Below are 20,595 nucleotides of genomic sequence, written 5' to 3'. Positions count from 1 at the left end.
GCTCGCTCGAGGTCAGGAGTTCAAGGCCAGCCTGACCAACATGATGAAACCCAATCTCTACTAAAAATAAATAAATAAATAAAGCGGGCATGGTGACATGTGCCTGGAATCCCAGCTACTCGGGAGGCTGAGGCAGGAGAATTGCTTGAACCTGGGAGGTGGAGGTTGCAGTGAGTGGAGATCGTGCCACCACACTCTAGCCTGGGTGACAGAGTGAGACTCTGTCTCAAAAAAATAAAATAAAATAAAATAAAAAAAAGATACCACTTAAAAATGAAGGAGTACATAGCTCCCAAAATTCTTTTAGGGGTTATGTGAACAAAATTTTAAAGACTCTCAGTGACATAGGGTTAGCTGTGAGGGTCAGGGAGAAATTGTGCAAAGCAATTAAGATAGTGCTTGATGAATGCAAGTATTATCTGAAGAACTGAGTTTTTTTTTTTTTTTTTTTTTTTTTTTTTTTTTTTTTTGAGATGGAGTCTTGCTCTGTCATCCAGGCTGCAGTGCAGTGGCCCAATCTTGGCTCACTGCAACCTCTGCATTCTGGGTTCAAGCGATTCTCCTGCCTCAGACTCCTGAGTAGCTGAGATTACAGGCACACACCACTACACCTGGCTAATTTTTTATTTTTAATAGAGATGGGGTTTCCCCATGTTGGCCAGGCTGGTCTTGAACTCCTGACCTCAGGTGATCTGCCCGCCTTGACCTCCCAAAGTGCTGGGTTTACAAGCGTGAGCCACCACGCCCTGTGTGAGTTCTAATTTTAGCCCTGTTTCTTCTTCGGTATTTGGTCTAGGGAATTTGTTATTTCTGTGCTTTAGTTTCATTGTCTAGATAAAGGATAACACAGATGACTGTAAAACATTTTGAGTATAGGAACTCAGATGAGTATGATTGAATCTAACATCAATAATGTCAACAGCAGCTGGGCACGGTGGCTCACACCTGTAATCCCAGCACTTTGGTGGGGGCTGCAGTGGGTGGATCCCTCTAGCCCAGGAGTTTGAGACTAGCCTGGCCAACATGGTGAAACCCCGTCTCTACAAAAAAATACAAAAATTAGCCAGGTGTGGTGGCATGTGCCTGTAGTCCTAGCTACTCAGGAGGAGGCTGAGGTGGGAGGATCACCTGAGCCCAGGGAGGTCGAGGCTGCAGGGAGCCGTGATTGAGCTATTGATTGCACTTTAGCCTGGGCAACAGGGTGAGACCCTTTCTCAAACAAAAAAATACATAAATAAATAAAATTTTAAAAAATGTCAATGGCAATTTTTATAGTGATGAAAATATATGTATAGGCTTTATAAATAAAAGTATATAGCAGGTGTTCAAAAAATGCTTGTTAAACGAGTGAATGAATGCTAAAAGGAAACTTACTAGTGTGAAAGACCATATACCCATTGAATGGGTACCTTCCCTTAGTACCTGCATTTTTCAACCCATGGTGCATTTAAAGCTCATTTTGGACATTTTCCCATAAATTAACCTTAAAGATAAAAAGAGTAAGAAACAAAACTTTCCCCTGAGATGTGGCTACTTATTTATTTTCAGAGGGCGTTTTCTCATTGCCATTCTGCTATATAGTGTAGTGGTCAAGAGCACTACCTCTAGAGCCAGCCAGGCTGGGCTCAAGTTCAAGTGCTGCCATTTAACTAGCTGTTTGTCCTTCGGCAAGTCACTTAAATTCTCTTTGACCCAGCTTCTCCATCTTTAAATGGGTATAATAATAAAACCATCCTCATAGGGTTGTTTTGAAGATTAGTGAGATGGGCGATAGGTTGTGTGGTGGGTAGAATAATGTTTCCTCCTTCACAGATGTCCATGTCCTGAAACCTGTGGCTACGTTATCTTATGTGGCAAAATGAAATTTGCAGATGTGATTAAGGATGATGTGATGGGGGAGATTATCCTGTGGACCCAGTGTAATCATAAGGGTCCTTAAGGGGAGGCATGAGAATCACAGTGATGTAGCATGAGAAAGACTTGACTGGCCAGTGCTAGCTTTAAAGACGGAGGAAGGGAGCTATGAGCCAAAGGATGTGAGCAGCTTGAGCCGGAAAAGGTAAGGAACCAGATTCTACCCCTAGACTATCTGAAAATGAACACAACCCTTCTAACATCTTGATTTGATCCCAGTGAGGCCCATTTCTGATTTCTGCCTTCTGGAACTGTAGATTATAACTTTATGCTGATTTAGGACATCAAGTTTGTGGTAATTTGTCACAGCAGCAACAGGACCCTAATTCAGGTGGGTCAGCCACTATTATTCTATTTACAACCCCCTTCCGTTCTGGCTTTCTTCACAGGGCAATCTAATGTAAACACTTCTGCAGAATTAAAGGGATCTCTTTGCCCACGCACAAACTATTTTTTAGTTTTTCGAGCCTCTACCTACCCTTAGTCTCAAGACAGCTGCCTTTAAGGTAAGCTGCAAGACAATTTATAACATCCTATTCTTAGACTTTCCACTTACACATGGAAAATCATATGCATTATCGGCGTCTGCCACAAAAGCCATGCTCTGAGGTCCTATTCAGGAAAATATTAACTCTGAATTATGGCCTCCCTTTCTTTGGCAGGGGGCACTGAGCTTCACGGAGACCCTAGAGTAGGAGTCAACCCTTCAGGTCGAAGGCCCACGGGAATTAGAGCACTTAGAGCAGGAGACATGGGAAAAGAAAGAGGAAAAGAAGTTGGTAGGTCCGAAGGAGGCTGGAAAGAGGGGAAGGCAAAAGAATACACAACCCAGCCGAATCATGGGAAGTGAGAGATGGCTTCCTGCAATCTAGTCTTGCGGGTTCTTGCTCTAGTTTCGGAAACTTCCCCCGCAGAGTCCAGCGCCGCGCACCTGCCCCTTGGGGCCGGTCCCTGCTCAGGAGCCTGCGGCAGGCTGGGAATGCCGTTCTGGGAGAGCAGCCTCCCAGGCGGGGTGGTGGGGAGACTGCAGGGAGGAGTCTTGGGGAGTGCAAACGGAAAGACTACATCTCCCAGGCCGCCACGCTTTCCAGCTGGAGTCCTAGGGCGCTGACTGCTCCCCAGTTTCCGTAGGGAAGCGCTGGGCTACCGCGGCTATTGTGCGTCGCGCTCTCGCCCTCCTCTTCCCGCTGCAGTGTCTATGGAGCGAGGCTACGTTTCATTGCCGCCCTGGCTTAACCCTTCCGGCGCCTAAAAGGACGGCCGGCCGGCCGGCTCCCTTGCACCAGGAAGAAGGCTTAGCAGCCAGCGGGCCCTGGTCAGGAAACTCTAAGGTACAAGGAAAACAGTTGAGGAAGGAGCCAGAGCGCTCCGGTTTGGTCCTCGGGTTTCGCTGGGGCGGGGCGCAGGCGTTGGCTTTAAGAAAGGGGAGGGGACAGTGCGATCCGGGTTGCCGGCGGAGTTCGGCGAAGGAAGTCTTCCGCTCGCTCGGGAGCGAGGAGCCTGTAGAGAGGCTGTTCCCAGCTCCAGCTCTAACCTCGCCTACACCTTGGGCGGGCCCAAGTGTCACGTTTGCAATTGCTCAGGAAGGATCCGGCCCGTCTCCGGAGGCAAGTCGGGCTGCGGTTTTTGCTGCTTATCTGGGAAGGCGATGCCTAAGGGGCATGCTGCTTGCTAGGCAGCACACTGCCGGGATCCGACTGCGATAGTTAGCTCTCCCTGGCCCTGAAGCCATCGCCGGGGCGCCTGTTCTCTGTCCGGACCAGCCAGCGCTCCTCAGGAGTCTCATTGAAACAGGTACCTGTCCTCCAAAGGGACGGAGGCTATGAGCTTCCTTAAGCGGGTCGCGCGCTCAGTCCGTCCCCTCTACTTCCTCTACTGTGCCATTGATGCTCTCGGTCTTTGTGTCTTTCCCCTTTCCCCCTACTCCCGGCCATCAGAACCATGGGTCATCCCCCGCTGGAGTTCAGCGACTGCTACCTGGACAGCCCCGATTTCCGCGAGAGGCTCAAGTGTTATGAGCAGGAACTGGAGAGGACCAACAAATTCATCAAAGACGTAATCAAAGACGGCAACGCGCTTATCAGCGCTATGAGAAGTAAGTGCAAGGCTTCGATGAGCTGTTTCTCTGAGCTGGTGTGTCTGGCCTTTAAGCCTTTCCACACCACCAGGGGAAGGGAGATTGCAGGGTGACTCCCAGCCCAGATCTCTGAGGCAAATGGGTTTCCCACACTTGGGGAGTGGAGATAGTAGAAGTGGAAAGTGGTGGATACAACCAGAACTTTGGGCCTTTCCCTTTAGTGGTTTTGACCTTATAAGACGTGATCCGTAGCTGTGCCAGGGACCCTCTTGCTCAGCAATTACCCTTACTTGGCAGATGATTGTTCTTAAGGGACAATCTGCTGTACTGTTAGACATATTCAGCACCCCTGTCTGGGGCAAAGTGACATCCAAGCTGACCAAGGAACTGCCCCAGCACCTCCTAAACAATTGGGGATTAAGGTCAGCAGCTTGAATAATAATTTTGTCCTGGTCTCTGGTTGCTACAGATAAGTGTGGGGGGCAGTAAAAAATTCGCCATGGCAAGTTATTTTTTAAGGAAAGCACCTTTGCCCCAGTGAATTATTTTCTTTATCACACTGAGCTATGGTTTAGGTCAAGGTCAGTCTAAGTTCAGGATTATTGGATGGCTTCACATGCCACTGAATTCTGCTTGAGTGTGGAACAAAGAGCTGCCTACTTAGTCCCTGCCACAAGGGGCCCAGCCCCCAGGGAGTAAAATAGGGATAGGGTCGGGGGCTGCTGGGCTGAAGGAACTTCACCTAGCTTCGCTTTTCCAGTGCTCACAGCTGACTCAGCTGTGGGAAGCTTTCTCCTTCCCCCATTGTGTGTGGAGGTTTTTTTTCTGCTTGTTGGTAGGAGGCTTGGAGTAAAAGAAAGAATAATAAACATCCCCAACGAGAGTGCAGGCAAGCCAACCCTTTATGCCAAAGCATATACACAGAAGAATGGAGGGTAATGATTGGGTGGAGTGATAATTAATTTTTTCTCTTGGCTGAAAGATGATTGTGAAAAATAAAGTCAGAGTCATTGGCAAGTATGTCCTATATGGTTATAACTTTGTTTTGAGTGAATTTATCACCAAATACAGGGTCTAGGACCAGTGTGGCAACCTTCTTAGGCGGATGCAGTCAACCAAGAGCAGGGAGAAAGAAAGATTTGAAAGTGGTAGTGCGAGGCTGGGCGAGGTGGCTCACGCCTGTAATCCCAGCACTTTGGGAGGCCGAGGCGGGTGAATCACCTGAGATCAGGAGTTCGAGACCAGCCTGGCTAACATGGTGAAACCCTGTCTCTACTAAAAATACAAAAAAAAAAAAATTAGCTGGGCATGGTGGCAGGCACCTGTAATTCCAGCTACTCAGGAGGCTGAGGCAGGAGAATCACTTGAACCCAGGAGATGGAGGTTGCAGTGAGCCGAGACCGTGCCATTGCACTACAGCCTGGGCAACAAGAGTGAAACTCCATCTCAGAAAAAGAAAAGAAAGTGATAGTGTGTTGGTAACTGCTGCCAGCTGGTATTTCTTGTGCAGCCCTTCTGATTTGCCCTGTGGAGTCTGTGCTTTTCCTTCACATGCTCTCTGCCCACTTTTGGTCAGAATATGTACACTGTCGAAGTTCCTGCAGGTCATTTGATTGTGTTTGATCTTTTAATGGTTTGTCTTATTGTGGCCTGACCAAGAGTAAACTCCTAGTAGTATCTGAAATGCTGATCCTTAAGAGGTTAAGGATATGCAGGTTGTGCTACATAAGTAGAAAGGTGAGAGTTCACGGAAAGGAAAAGGAGGAATGTTTCAGCTTTGTTTTGTTTTGTTTACATATTACAGTAAACTGCTTGGTGCTGTATCCACAGTAAAACGAATCTCATCATAAGCCCTAGGAACGGAATGGCTTTGTGAAGTGGATGGTAACTAAAAGCATGCTAAAAATCACCAGCTAAGGCATATCAGAGAGATTAAGATTTATAAGAAAAAAAGTAGTTCAATAAAACATGGTGGAAGAGCAAAAGTTTCATAAGCTAGGGGCAAGTAAAGGTTTTTATTCTTTCCTTTTCTTTCTTTTTTTTTTTCGATTTTTGTTTTTGAGATGAAGTCTTGCTTTGTCGCCCAGGCTGGAGTGCAGTGGCGTGATCTCAGCTCACTGCAGCCTGGATCTCCTGGGTTCAAGCGATCCTCCTGCCTCATCCTCCCCAGTACCTAGGACTATAGGCATGTGCCACTGCGCCTGGCTAATTTTTGTATTTTTTGGTAGAGATGGGGTTTCACCACGTTAGCCAGGCTGGTCTTGAACTCCTGACCTCAGGTAATCCACCCACCTTGGCCTCTCAAAGTGCTGGGATTGCAGGGATGAGCCACCACGCCTGGCCTCTTTCCTTCTTTTCTAAGACTCAAAGCGGTAAGAGTCAACAGTTAAGCAGATCTAAAATTTTGCATATGAGCAGAAGATCCAAGAGATATTCTAGATTAGGGGCTCCTTGAAATTTGTGGTAGTTTTCTGTTTCTGAGTATACACAGAAAGCCAAAAATAGGACAGGTAGAAAATAAAACCCAGCAGCTAACCCATTCTCCATTTCTTTCCATTCAATTGCATGGATTCTAAAAGTCTGATTAGCTAGAGGCAAAGGTAGGATGTTTCCTACTGTCTTGACCACAGTGATGTTTATACTCCCACTCTCCTTCCTCACACTGTGCCAGCGGAGCGACTTTCTGAAAGTAGGTAGGGTGGAAGCAAAACAAAGTTATGTTCTTGCTCTGTGTTGAGGAAAAAGGAAAAAGGAACACTGGAATCGGAGTTAGAAGATCAGGATTATGTTCTTGGCTTCTCCATCTTGGGATCTAACACAAATCACTTTTTTTTTTTGTTTTTTTCTGAGACAGAGTCTTGCTTTGTCACCCAGGCTGGAGTGCAGTGGCATGATCGCAGTTCACTGCAGCCATCGCCCCTTGGGTTCAAGTGATCCTCGTGTCTTAGCCTCCCGAGTAGCTGGGACTACAGGCACACACCACCAGATCTGGCTAGTTTTTGTATTTTTAGTAGAGATGGGTTTCACCATATTGGCCAGGCTGGTATCGAACTCATGGCCTCAGGTGATCCATCCACTTTGGCCTCCCAAAGTGCTGGGATTACAGGCATGAGCCACTGCACTTGGTCCCACAAATCACTTTTCATTTTTCTTGTTTTAGAGACAGGGTCTTGCTTTGTTGCCCAGGCTGGAGTACAGTGGCACAATCATAGCTCACTGTCACCTCTAATTCCTGGGCTCAAGTGATCCTCCCACCTCAGTCTCCCCAGTAGCTGGACTCCAAGTACACGCCACCATGCCTGGCTAATTTTTAATTTTTTTTAGAAACTGGGTCTCACTGATCTCGCCCAGGCTGATCTGGAATTCCTGGGCTCAAGCAAGCCTCCCACCACGGCCTCTCAAAGTGTTGGGATTATAGGCGTGAGTCACCACACCCAGCCAAATCACTTTTTTTTGGAGACAGAGTCATGCTCTGTTGCCCGAGCTGGAGTGGAGTGGCATGATCTCAGCTCACTGCAACCTCCGCCTCCCGGGTTTAAGCAATTCTCGTGCCTCAGCCTCCTGAGTAGCTGGGATTACAGGCACCTACCACCACGCCCAGTTAAATTTTGTATTTTTTTTAGTAGAGACGGGGTTTTGTCTTGTTGCCCAGGCTGGTCTTGAACTCCTGAGCTCAGGCAGTCCGCCCCCCTTGGCCTCCCAAAGTGCAAGAATTACAGGCATGAGCCACCGTGCCTGGCCCCAAATCACTTTTACTTCGTCTGTAAAATCGGGGTAATTATACCCACCTCCCAAGATTGTTGTGAGGCTCAAAGAAATTAATGGATTATGAAAATGATCTGTAAATGGAAATGGCTAAACAAAGTCGTTGATAATACATCTTCGGATTCTTAATATATCTGTTGGTGAATGTGTCATTTTCTGTAGGTTTCTGAAGGGAAATGCATAAGCAGAAGTAGTTGGAACTCCTCTTGCTTAAATGTGATCTCTTCATAATTGTTGAAGTGCAAGGTGATTATAACTTAAACTAATGGAAAATAAAAATACCATCCCTCTGAAAGGTGACTATATTGCCAACTTTTCTGTTTGTCCTTTATTTTTATGTTGGTAGCTTCAGTCCCCAATGTTGTTTGAATATTTGCTAAGCCCTGAGGCTAGGCATTATTCAGAACAAGTGATGTGGCCCCTGCTCATATCACAAAGCAGGATGACACATCTAATAAGTGTTATATATAGTTAGCGAATGCATACTATTCATTCAATACATACTTGGACACATACCGTGTTCAAGTCATTGTTCTTGGAGCTGTCAGGCATACAGAATGAGTCACAGATGGATACTGCTTTCAAGAGGTTCTTAGGCTGGTGGGAGAGACAAGATGTGGATAGAAATGAGTGTCATATAAGGTAGTAGATACAGATGAGAGCCATAAAAATGGGAACAGGTGGACCTGATGATATATGACATGAGAGGGAAAGCTGATTTCCCAGTAGGAGCACAAGGGAGAAGCCAAGGAGGAAGCGCCATCAGAGTTGGGTAGAATTAATAACACTATCACTTGTTTAGCTGTTCCCATGTGTCAGGCGTTACATCTTGTAAAAGATTTTTGAGATAAGGATTATTATTCCCATTTTTTAGATGAGGAAACTGAAGTTCAGATGAGTTAAGTAACTTTCTCAACTAGTAAGGGCAAGTGTCTGAATTAGAACCTAGACCTGACTCTAAAGGCCCTGCTTATCCTACTGCATGACACTATTCAGGACAGGGCATTTCATGTAGCGGGAGTGACACAGAATATAAAGGGGACAGCAAATAATTTGAGTCATCTGGGGTATAGGCAACAGAAAGGGAGGTTTGGGCTCCTGAGGAGCTGGATTACAGGTACACGCCACCATGCCCAGCTAATTTTTGTATTTTTAGTAGAGACAGGATTTCACCATGTTGGCCAGGCTGGTCTCGAACTCCTGGCCTCAAGTGATCCACCAGCCTCAGCCTCCCAAAGTGCTGGGATTACAGGCGTGAGCCACCACGCCCAGCCTACATTCTTATTTTTTTTTTTTTAATTGTGCTAGCTAAATAAAACATTTTCATAGGCCAGATTCAATCAGGTTGCAACCCCTGAGCTAGATGATACAGCTCTACAAGTCTGGCTCTTGGACTCTAATGGGCTAGGAAAATAGAGGATGACAGTCTTCAGATAGGGGCTTTCCTGGGGAAGCAACAATGGATACTCTTTGCAAATGAGCAGAGGCGAAATGATGGTATAATGGGACAAAACCCTGGACATGGCATCTAGATACCTGAGTAAGGTGCTGGTTCTGTTACTAATGGGATCTGTGACCTTGATAAGCGATTTCACTGGGACCCCAGGGTCTGTGGCTTTACAAAGATGGGGCTGGGGTGGGAGGTTTATAAACCCACTTTGAGCTCTAACATTCTATGACTTACTATGTTTTGCATGGCATATTATAGTTTCATGATTTGAGAAAGGAATGACTAACCCAATTACAGGACCTTATTTTACGCTTACATAAAATTTCACATTATTTTAGTGTAAATGACAGTATTTAATTTAACAAAAAATTAAAACAGAATTTTTTTTTGTTGTTGTTGTTGTTTTTTTGAGACAGAGTTCACTGTGTTGCCCAGGCTGGAGTGCAGTGGCGCAATCTCGGCTCACTGCAACCTCTGCCTCCGGGGTTCAAGTGATTCTCATGCCTCAACCTCTCAAGTAGCTGGGACTACAGGCGCATGCCACCATGCCCATGCTAAGTTTTGTAATTTTTTTTTTTTTTTTAGTAGAGATGGGGTTTCACCATGCTGTCCAGGCTGGTCTCAAACTCTCGACCTCAAGTGATCTGCCTGCCTCAGCCTCCCAAAGTGCTGTGATTACAGGCGTGAGCCGCTGTGCCTGGCCTAAAAGAGAATTTCTAAATACCCTTTTCCAAACCAAGGATAATGTGCTTTATAAGTATTTTTTTTTTGTTTTTTTTGTTTTAAGAGACAGAGTCTCACTCTGTCACCCAGAGTGGCATACTTTTAAGTACAGTGGCACCATCATAGCTCACTGCAACTTCGAACTCCTGGGCTCAAAGGATCTTCCGGACTCAGCCTCCTGAGTAGTTGGGACTACAAGCACACACTACCAATCTTAGCTAACTAATTTTTTTTTTTTTTTTTTTGGAGAGATGCGGTCCTGCCATGTTGCTCAGGTTGGTCTTGAACTCCTGGGCTCAAATGTTTTTTCCACCTCAGTCTCCCAAAGTGTTGGCATTATAGGTGTGAGCCATCACGCCCAGCCTCTGTGTATGTTTGTTTATATATATATATATATATATATAAAACAGATGTCAGAAAAAAATATATCACTAAACCCACATATATACGTGCACAACCACACATACATAGGCTCTCTTGGACTAATGAAAACTCATGTTTTTTTTGTTGTTGTTGAGACAGAGTCTTACTCAGTCACCTAGGCTGGAGTGCAGTGGTGCCATCTCGGCTCACCGCAACCTCCACCTCCTGGGTTCAAGCGATTCTGGTGCCTCAGCCTCCCAAGTAGCTGGAATTACAGGCGTGCGCCACCACGCCCAGCTAATATTTGTATTTTTAGTAGAGACGGGGTTTCACCATGTTGGCCAGGCTGGTCTCGAACTCCTGACCTCAAGTGATCCACCCATCTCGGCCTCCCAAAGTGCTGGGATTACAGGCGTGAGACACTGTGCCCAGCTGAAAACTTATGTTTTAAAAGAATCCAGGGTCGGGCTTGGTGACTCACGCCTGTAATCCCAGCACTTTTGGAAGCCAAGGCGGGTGGGTCGTTTCAGTCTAGGAGTTTGAGACCAGCTTGTGTAACATGGCGAAACCTTGTCTCTACAAAAAATATGAAAAATTAGCTGGGCATGGTGGTGCGTGCCTGTAGTCCCAGTTACTCAGGGGGCTGAGGTGGGAGGATTGCTTGAGCCCTGGAGGCAGAGAGGTTACAGTGAGCAGAGATCACTCCACTGCACTCCAGCCTGGGCTACAGAGTGAGACCCTGTCTCCCTCTCTAAAAAAAAAAAAAAAAAAAGAATCCAGTCCAGGTGCATTGGCTCAAGCCTATCTCAAAAAAAAAAAAAATCCAAAAGATGCATTCAGTACTCTAAATGTACATAAAATTGATAAAGTAGAAATAATTCTATAGTTTTAATAACTCGATCTTAATTTTTTAAAAAAGGTCAGTGTCTTACATTCTTTGCTTTTAAAGTTAGAGTTTTAGATGTTTACATTAAGGTCACCTTTTGGGGTACCTTTGCAGCTTTCACTTTGGCAACCGGAGCACCTATCTGGTGAGTGGTTGCTTTCCTGGAAGGATGGGTTGATTCCAATTCTGCCACTAGCTAGCTATATGACTTTAAACATGTCTTTAGTTTTGTTGGTCTCAGTTTTCCCATTTTATAAAATTAGAGGCTTGGTCAATAATATTTACGGTTCTTTCTGGTTTTATTATTTTGTTTTCTGGCTACCACCATGCTAGTCAAATAGTCAAACAATGTGAATTGATTCTATCATAAACTTCAGGAGCCAATTCATCTTCACTCTGGGAGAATAGGCAAAGGGAAAATCCAAGTAGTATGTCCAGCATGAGTAGATGACTTGCTGACCTACTTGACTATCCTCTCATTGAATGCTTCTTGGTAGGTCTCCACCTGATTCCCTTCAGTTCTGTTCTGAATAGCTCTATACTGAGGGACCCCAAAGCTTTTAATCCCTTTGGGATGGGTGTAGTGCCATGGTGTGCGGGAGGAGTTGGTGATATAATATGCATTCTCGCTCAGCAGGTATCTTGTCATTTTCCCAGTGATATTTAATCAGTGCCTCTGAGCACATGGAGTTATTTTACATCTTCTCCAGAGTAACTCAGATCAATATAATGGGTATGTCATTTGGTACTGCTGTTAGTATTAATAGATGTGAAGCAATGCTAAATGGAATTTCACAGAGGTGATATATTGCCATATTCATTGGAGTTCCTCACAAGACCAGATTCCAGAGTAGCTGGACTGTGGCTGCTGTGGGAACTAGGATTGAAAAGTGAACCAAGCCAACCTTTCAGTGTGTCCATTTGTAAGAAACTATTCTTATTTGGGGGTAGAAGATGGTGCCAGGCTGGGGTAGGGAAGATTTTAGCTTGACTTGCCTGTTAAGAAAAGTTTTCCAATCAGACTCTAGAGTGATGAAGGAACTTTACCTTTCAGCCTCATTTTTATAGCCTTATTTTTTTTAAGCATAGCCAAAACCTTTTGTTTAATCTGGCATCTGTTTCTCTAATCAGTTACTACAGAAATTTCCTAAAAGCCTATGAGGATCTGGAAAGTTACACACTTTTCCATGGGAGTACCCTGGAAATCTTGAGCTGATTTTATTTTCTAGTGGAGTGGAAGGCCCTCATGATCCTTTACCAGGCTTGTATCAAGTGCTAAACCTTGGGCAATGTAAAGGCAATTCAGTTTAATTCAAGAAGGTTTTACTAAGCACCTACTATGTGTCAGGTACTGTCCTGGAAACTGGGGATACAGTGGTAAATAAGAATACTATAGACTCTGCCCTTTTGGAACATATGTTAAATATCAAATTACCCTCTTAAATAATTAATTACAATTGTGAGAAGAGTATGAAGAGGAAATTCAGTGTGTGATTTTTTTTTTATTTTTATTTTTATTTATTTATTTATTTATTTTGAGATGGAGTCTAGCTCTGTTGCCCAGGCTGGAGTGCAGTGGCACGATCTTGACTCACTGCAACCTCCGCCTCCTGGGTTCAAACGGTTCTCCTGCCTCAGCCTCCTGAGTAGCTCGGATTATAGGTGTCTGCCACCATGCCCGGCTGATTTTTGTATTTTCAGTAGAAACGGGGTTTCACCATGTTGGCCAGACTGGTGTCGAACTCCTGACCTCAGGTGATCAGCCCACCTCGGCCTCTGAAAGTGCTGGAATTACAGGCGTGAGCCACCATGACTGGCCCATAGTAGAATTATTTATAATGGCCAAAAAGTGGAAACAACCTCTAAATGTCCATCAACTGAAAAATGGATAAATAAAAGGTAGTATAGACATACAATGGAATAGTATTTGGCAATAAAAAGTAATGAAGTACTGATACATGGTACAATAAGGATGAACTTTGAAAACCTTAGGATAAGTGAGAGAAGTGTTATAAATGACTACCTATTGTTCATGATTCCTTTCATATGAAATGTCCAGATAAGCAGATCTATTAGAGAGAGTATCAGGTTAGTGATTGCTAAGCTGGAGGGTTGGAATGTATTGGGACTGCTAATGGGTAAAGGGTTTCTCTTTGGGGTCATGAACATTTTTTAAGATTGGATTGCAGTGATGGTTGTACAGCTCTGTGAGCCATTTTATGGTGTGTGAGTCGTATCTCAGAGCTGTTTAAAAAAAAAAAACATTGTGTTTGGAGAAACAGGTGACAGGCGCTTGTCTTATATACCTACATCTTCCTTTAGCTCTATCTTATAGAACATCAGACCTGGAAGGTTGTTTAGAAAGCTACACATCTATGGCTGGGCGCGGTGGCTCATGCCTGTAATCCCAGCACTTTGGGAGGCCGAGGCGGGCAGATCACGAGGTCAGGAGATCGAGACAATCCTGGCTAACACGGCAAAACCCTGTCTCTACTAAAAATACAAAATATTAGCCGGGCGTGGTGGCGGGCGCCTGTAGTCCCAGCTACTCAGGAGGCTGAGGCAGGAGAATGGAGTGAACCCAGGAGGCGGAGCTTGCAGTGAGCCGAGATCGAGCCATTACACTCCAACCTGGGCAACACAGCGAGACTCCGTCTCAAAAAAAGAAAAAAAAAAAAAAAAAGAAAGCTACACATCTACTCCACTGGGTTTATATGTAGGGAAAAGAAAGTCAAGACAGAGAGTTACTTCTCCAGAGACCTAGAGCTAGAGTCGGAATTGTGACCAGAATCAGATTTCCTGGTTTCCCTTTCCAAGGCCTTTTCTTTTCTTTTTTCTTTTCTTTTCTCTTTTCCTTTCCTCTTTCTCTTTCTTTCTTTCTTTCTTTCTTTTTCCCTCCTTCCCTCCCTCTCTCTCTTTCTTTCTTCCCTTTCCCTTTCTTCTTTCATCCATCCATCCCTCCTTCCTTCCTTTCTTTCTCTCTCTCTTTCTCTCTCTCTCTCTTTCTTTCTTTCTTTCTTTCTCTTTCTTCCCTTTCCCTTCTTCTTTCCTCCCTCCCTCCTTCCTTCCTTTTTCTTTCTTTCTCTCTCTCTCTCTCTTTTTCTTTCTTTCTTCCCTCCCTTCTTTCTTTCCTCCCTCCCTCCCTCCTTCCCTTCCTTCCTTCTTTCTTTCTTTTTCTTTCTCTCCCTCTCTCTCTCTTTCTGTCTTTCCTCATTGCAACCTTGAATCCCAACCCCAAGCGATACTCCCACCTCAGCCTCCCAAGTAGCTGGGACCACAGGCACGTGCCACCATGCCTGGCTAATTTTTAAATTTTTTGTAGCGATGGGATTTTGTTGTCTTGTTGCCCAGGGTGCTCTCAAACTCCTGGGCTCAAGCGATCCTCCACCTCAGCCTCCCAAAGTGCTGGGTCCAAGGCTCTTTCTGCAAGCAGGTAGCTTGCATTTCAACTGTCTTGATGTTCTTTATCGGGGCTAGGGGTGCTTTTGTTTGAAATGACCCAGATGGCAGCAAAAATTGCATTAGTGGAAGGTTTCTTTTCAGTATTTCCTCCCCATTAGGGCTAGGATCAGGTGATTTCCCTGTTGAGCAATCTAGCTCAGTTTAATTAGGGTCTGGTTGTGTTCTGTTTCCTTTGTCATAGAATAATGGCAATACATCTTGGTGGTGTGATACCTGTCCTCTTTGTTTTCTGCCCCAAGAGCCTACACCAGCTGGTTGAGCAGTTCCCAAAGTCTCCCCTCTTTGCTCATCTGTCGACCTCTTAGGGCAAACACAGCTGCTTTTCATGTAGTGAGTAGTATATATTGGGAAACGTGTGGCATTGCTAACGAGTGACAAAGTCCTTCCCCATATTATTTTTATCCTAAGGCAGCTTGGAATTTTTCACAAGTGGTGAGCAGTAAGTCCAGCACTATAGTGCCATATGAGGAACTCCAAGGCAGTTCTTTACAAAAGGTTTTCATTAAGGACTTCCCAGAAGCAGGAGGGCCACACTTCAACTTCCAACTCTTTCCAGAGCCAGGCTGTCGTGGAAAAGCTTTTCTCTGTGATTGGAAAAATATATATTATGTATGTGGCAATTGACAGCTGGAGACTAATCTTGAATTCATCCATCCTGAATTCATTAGGTGGGAGGAAGAGGGTGGGTAATAAGGCATTGAGGTGTTTTATAGCTGCCCCTTACAACTTTTGTTGAGTACAGAAAAAAAACAAAAAACAAACCTGGAGCATTGTAAAGAAAATGCCTCTGCCACCATCATCACTATGCTGAATTTCTTTTGCTCTAAAACATGGGAAATATTGATTTTTTTCCCTGTTTGGTTGATGTGGAGAGGTTTGTCTTCTAGAATCCATGCCCAGTATTTGAGGGATTATGGGGATGATTGTTCTGTAATGGCATTAAATGGGAAAGCTAGGGGTACCAGTGTGCTAATTGGGTAACAACTCAGCCAGGGATTGGATAACAATGAAAGCAGAGTAGAAGGGGAGGGAAAGCTGGGGCTTCTTGGAATTTTGTTTGCTTTTGCTTTGTGAAGAGCAGATGCTATTTGTATTTAACAATTTCCTTTTCTTTGACTAATCGGCAGTATCTTGCTGGAATTGGACTCAGAGTTCGAGGGGCCTTTTCAACATTTCATTTAATGCCTTCATATTTCAGATGAGGAAACCGAAGCCTATGAGGGGTGTTCCTTGTCCAAGGTCACAGAGCCAGTTAGTCACAAAATCAGTACTGAAACCAATAATCGGTCCTACTGTGCTTCATGAAAACAGTTTCTACCCTTCAGGAACTCTCTTTGCTGAGACTGTGATTTTTTTTTTTTTTTTTTCTGTTGAGAATCACTTTCAGCTTGTGAAAGAAAGAAAAGAGTTGTTTTTTCTTCAATGCATCTTGCCAAGAATGCACGTTCAGTGTCAGCCTGAAGGCAGCCAAGCATTTTACAGACCTGCAGGAATGAAGTAGGGGAAGGTTCAGGGAGTCTGAAGTTACTTCTGGAGTTTTTCTGGTTAGCCTTTGCCTAGTAGGAGCTTGATAAAAATAGAAGATCAAGAGACAGACCTTCTATAATAGATCTTTCCCCCAAATATGTGAAATCTAGAGAATCCATTTATGAATGAGGAAGAAGCAACTCTAATACAAATTGAGTTGGGTTTTAGGATGTGGATATATAGGTAGATGTAGGTATAAACTGCCATTTGCAAAGCTCTTTACAGTATACCAGGCACTTTAACATACATTCTATAACTAAACAGGGAAGAAATGTGTTAAATTACCTCCAATTTATAGATGAGGAAACTAAGATTTAGAGAACCTAGGTACTTCCCTAAGATTGCATAGCTAGTCAGTAGTTGAGCCAAGACTTAGATTTTCTGTGTATTCTTTCCACGGTTCCCCATTGTTTTTATTCCCTTTAGTGATGAAAGAGAATATAAGTGCTGTACAGAAGAATACACAGTTCAGAAAGTAGAAGTGTCAAGAAGACATCTGGGGCCTTCTGTAGAGAAACGGAAGTAGCCGTCTGTACACATACCCATAGGAAGTGGTGGCCATTAGAAAAGGTTTGAAAGCTGGAGAACAGCATTAGAGAAGTGGGTAGCTGACAGGGCTGAGACACCTGAGCTTGTGGTAAGAATTTCTATGTGCTATTCTGTGAAGGCTGCTGAGGAAGACAGTCCAGACCAAGGTAGATGTCTTTAAAGGAGAATTGCCTGAAGCCAGTGAGGTGGTTAAAAAAAATTGGGGAAGATGCATATTGGTGATAAAGGAGGGAGTAACCTTGGGCATTTTTCATTACGTTTTTAGGGTGGAAAAAAACTAGAAAATTATAAAGTAGTGGTGGGGCGTGGTGGCTCACGTCCATAATACCAGGACTTTGGGAGGCCCAGGTGGGGCAGATTGCTGGAGCTCAGTAGTTCGAGACCAGCCTGGCCAACATGGTGAAATCCTGCCTGTACAAAAAATACAAAATTTAGCCAAGTATGGTGGCACTTACTTGTAATCTCAACTACTCAGGAGGCTGAGGTGGGAGGATGGCTTGAGCCCAGGAGGCAGAGGTTGCAGTGAGCCGTGATCACGCCACTGCACTCCAGCCTGGTCGACAGAGCCAGACCTTGTCTCAAAAAAAAAAAAAAAAAAAATTGTTAAGGAGTTAAGAAAGAGGAAAAGTAGGATGGTATTTTATAGACCACTTGCTTTTTTATTCTAGAAGTTTCATAGATGGTGCAGACATCATTTAGCCCAAGTTACCTGTGAATGTTGAGTTTGGGGATGATTGTTCTGTAATGGTACTAAATGGGGAAGTGCGGGGTGCCAGTGTGCTAATTGGGTAACAACTTAGCCAGGAATTGGATGGCCACGCTAGCAGAGTAGCAGAGGAGAGAAAGGCCATAATCCCAGCACTTTGGGAGGCCGAGGCGGGCAGATCACTTGAGGTCAGGAGTTCGAGACCAGCCTGGCCGACATGGTGAAACCCCTGTCTCTACTAAAAATACAAAAAAAAAAATTAGCTGGTCATGGTGGCAGGCACCTGTAATCCCAGCTACTTCGAAGGCTGAGGCAGGAGATTCGCTTGAACCCGGGAGGCGGAGGTTGCAGTGAGCCGAGATCGCACCACTGCACTCTAGCCTGGGTGACAGAGAAAAACTCCATCTCAAAAAAACAAACAAACAACAACAACAAAAAATTTAAAAAAAAAGAAGTGGAGGGAAAGCTGGGGCTTCTATCTTGCTTGGAACCAGTTTCATCCTTAAACGGAGTTGTGTGTTTGTAGTGATACCACACATAATACTTCGTAAAAATAATCACAGTATAATTTCCTTCTTAATATTTTTCAGTTCAACAACAGTTTCACCTATGATCTCAATTTGATCTTTACAACAACCCTTTGAACTAATCAGGCAGGGCATTATTAGTGCTCTCAGACAGGTGAAGTCACCAAGGGCAGATAATGGTCCCTTGTTTTACAGATGAGGAAATTTAAATTCAGAGAAGTTATTTGCTCAAAATTGTTCCACTAGTGTGTGGCAAGTTGGGATTCAAACCCAGATCTTCTGGCTCCTAGAGATGGAAAATTTTTTACTATATTATGATGTATTATAGAAGGAGGTCAATGGTTATGCCTTGCAGGGTGCGTTTGGGAAGTCTGCGTCTCTGGGCCTTCCTGTATGGTGTCTTGCCATTGTAGTTACCTGATTCTCCCTGATGTCTGTCCCAGCTGGCCTGGCTTTGCACTCAGCCCTCTCCTGCTCCTTGAGCCTCTCCTCCTAATACCATCTTTGCACACAGCTCAGTCTCTGTAAAACCCTGTCATGTATCCTCCTCGGGGTTGCTTGTGTCTGCCAGTATCTCCTTTTCCCTCTAGGACCTGAGGAAGCCCTCTTAGAGACCTTGCCTTATTGTGCATTGTTTTTAAAATTGCCCTCCTAGCCAGCCATCCCTGCTCTAATGATTCACCTTCAAACTGTGATTTCAAGTCTTTTGGATCTTCTTATGCCATGTGTTAGGCAGCCTCTGACATTCAGAGGGGCTCATAAATATAGGTATGCTATGGTAGTATATTTAGGACCAGTTCTTTTGCCTCCTTCTTACCCATATGCCTTTAATCAGCTTCTGCTCCTCTGGCAATATGGGCATAATTGGCATGTGTTTTCAGCAGAGCTCATTATAGAGATTTCCATTGCAGCAGGCAATTTTGTACAAGCCCCTGTCTGACATTATTACCAAAGCTATTGCCGTTGTTTTGTCAGGTCTAACAAGTCCAGCAAGATCTGGCTGATTGAAGCATTCATTGAATTGGCCACTGGGCAAGGAGGCGGTTGCTTGGCAGTTCTTCTCTTCAGGGAGGGTTTCCTTTTTTAGTAGCAGTCTTACCTCTAAGGAGTCAGCAGCCCCCTTTAGAACTGGCTTTCCCAAAGTGTGTTTCCCCACCCTTCCACCCAGTGGCTTCCAGTTGTTCTGAAAGCTGCTGGTCAACTGTGCCTTTAATATTTCTAATGGCAGGAGTTAATAATGTGATGTTTAATAGAAAACATGTGTCATCCTATTGGCACACCAGAGAAGGCAGCTCTGGTCTCTCCATTAAACCAGCAAAGATTTTTGTTTTTTAATGGTGATAAGTAGAAATAAGTAGATGGGATACCCACAGGTATCTTTTACTTTGAAGTCTTTTGTAGCTTCTGCTTTTGAGAATAACTGATAGAGGGAAACTTCTTAGCCTTGCACCTTTGCTTTTTGCTCCTTTCCAGAAGTCCTGGGCAGAAGAGAGAGGGGATAAGGAATAGTCACTTGAGGCTGGGCGTGGTGGCTCACGCCTATAATCTCAGCACTTTGGGAGGCCGAATGGGTGGATCACCTGAGGTCAGGAGTTCCAGACAAGCCTGGGCTACATGGCAAAACTCCGTATCTACTAAAAATACAAAAATTAGCTGGGTGTGGTGGCATGCACCTGTAATCCCAGCTATTTGGGAGGCTGAGGCAGAGTTGCTTGAACCCCAGAGGTGGAAGTTGCAGTGAGCCGAGATCGTGCCACTGCATTGCAGCCTTCATGACAGAGTAAGTCTCCATCTCAAAATAAATAAATAAATAAATAAATAAATACATACATACATACATACATACATATAAAAAGGAATAGTAACTCGATTTCTCAAGGAGATCTATTTGTAGTAAAGCAGGAGCCAGCATGCTGTGGCTCATGGCCAAATCCTGTCCACCTCCTCTTTTCGTAAATAATGTCTGTTTTCATAAATAACGTTTTATTGGCACATAGCCACACCTATTTGTTTATATATTGTCTGTGACTGCTTTTGCAATAAAATGGCAGAATTGAGTCATTGCAATAGATACAGAATAGCCCTCCAAGACTAAAACAGGCTGTGCAACATTAATTGGCTGTTGTTGGGTGGGGCAGGGCATTGAGTTCCTTAAGTGTTCCTTGGACCTTCTTGTTTGTGTCCAGCTTCTGCTGAGTTTGTGTAGAGAGGTATGCAGGGAAGTGGTTTTGGAAATGACCTATTCCCGCATACATAATGAAAGCTTGGAATGCAGGTTGTGCTATGAGGTGTTTTCCTGTTTGAATGGGCAAAGTGTTCATCATCAGAGATGTATTCCTATTGCCTACCCCGGGGCCTGACACAGTCTCAGTTCTGATCTCAAGAAACTCTCATACAGGGGTTTTGCTTTTCCCAGTGGGCATTCAGAAACACACTGGTTCACTAGCGCAGAAACAGTTCATCCTTTTTGACTGTCTGTCTTTGTGTATTTGGTCACGAACTCCTTTTTCCTCTTTCCCATTATAGATAGTCGATGGGATTTTTCACAAAGCCCTTGAATAGTTTGTATGTGTTTGTTGATTTTGAACTTTGAACTGGTATATATATAATACAAGCACTTTGGGAGGCCCAGGTGGGGCAGATTGC

General features: G+C 44.4%; 1 protein-coding gene across 6 annotated transcripts in view; it reads left to right on the top strand.

The window, feature by feature from the left end:
* The first annotated feature begins 2,748 nt into the window (after nucleotides 1-2,748).
* The window catches only part of OPHN1 (oligophrenin 1), a 387,278-nt gene continuing 369,431 nt past the window's right edge, over nucleotides 2,749-20,595 (top strand). For 4 of the 6 annotated variants that reach the window (XM_054676181.2, XM_009439212.5, XM_009439209.5 and 1 more), the window contains exons 1-2: nucleotides 2,749-3,708; nucleotides 3,852-4,009. In XM_054676181.2, the coding sequence (XP_054532156.1) occupies nucleotides 3,856-4,009 (154 nt within the window). In that variant the 5' untranslated portion in view covers nucleotides 2,749-3,708; nucleotides 3,852-3,855. 6 annotated transcript variants of the gene reach the window in all.

Source organism: Pan troglodytes, chromosome X, assembly GCF_028858775.2.
Source record: "Pan troglodytes isolate AG18354 chromosome X, NHGRI_mPanTro3-v2.0_pri, whole genome shotgun sequence".
Classification (NCBI taxonomy): Eukaryota; Metazoa; Chordata; class Mammalia; order Primates; family Hominidae; genus Pan; species Pan troglodytes.
Note: the sequence above shows the minus strand (reverse complement) of the source record. Positions and strands in the feature narration are given on the sequence as shown.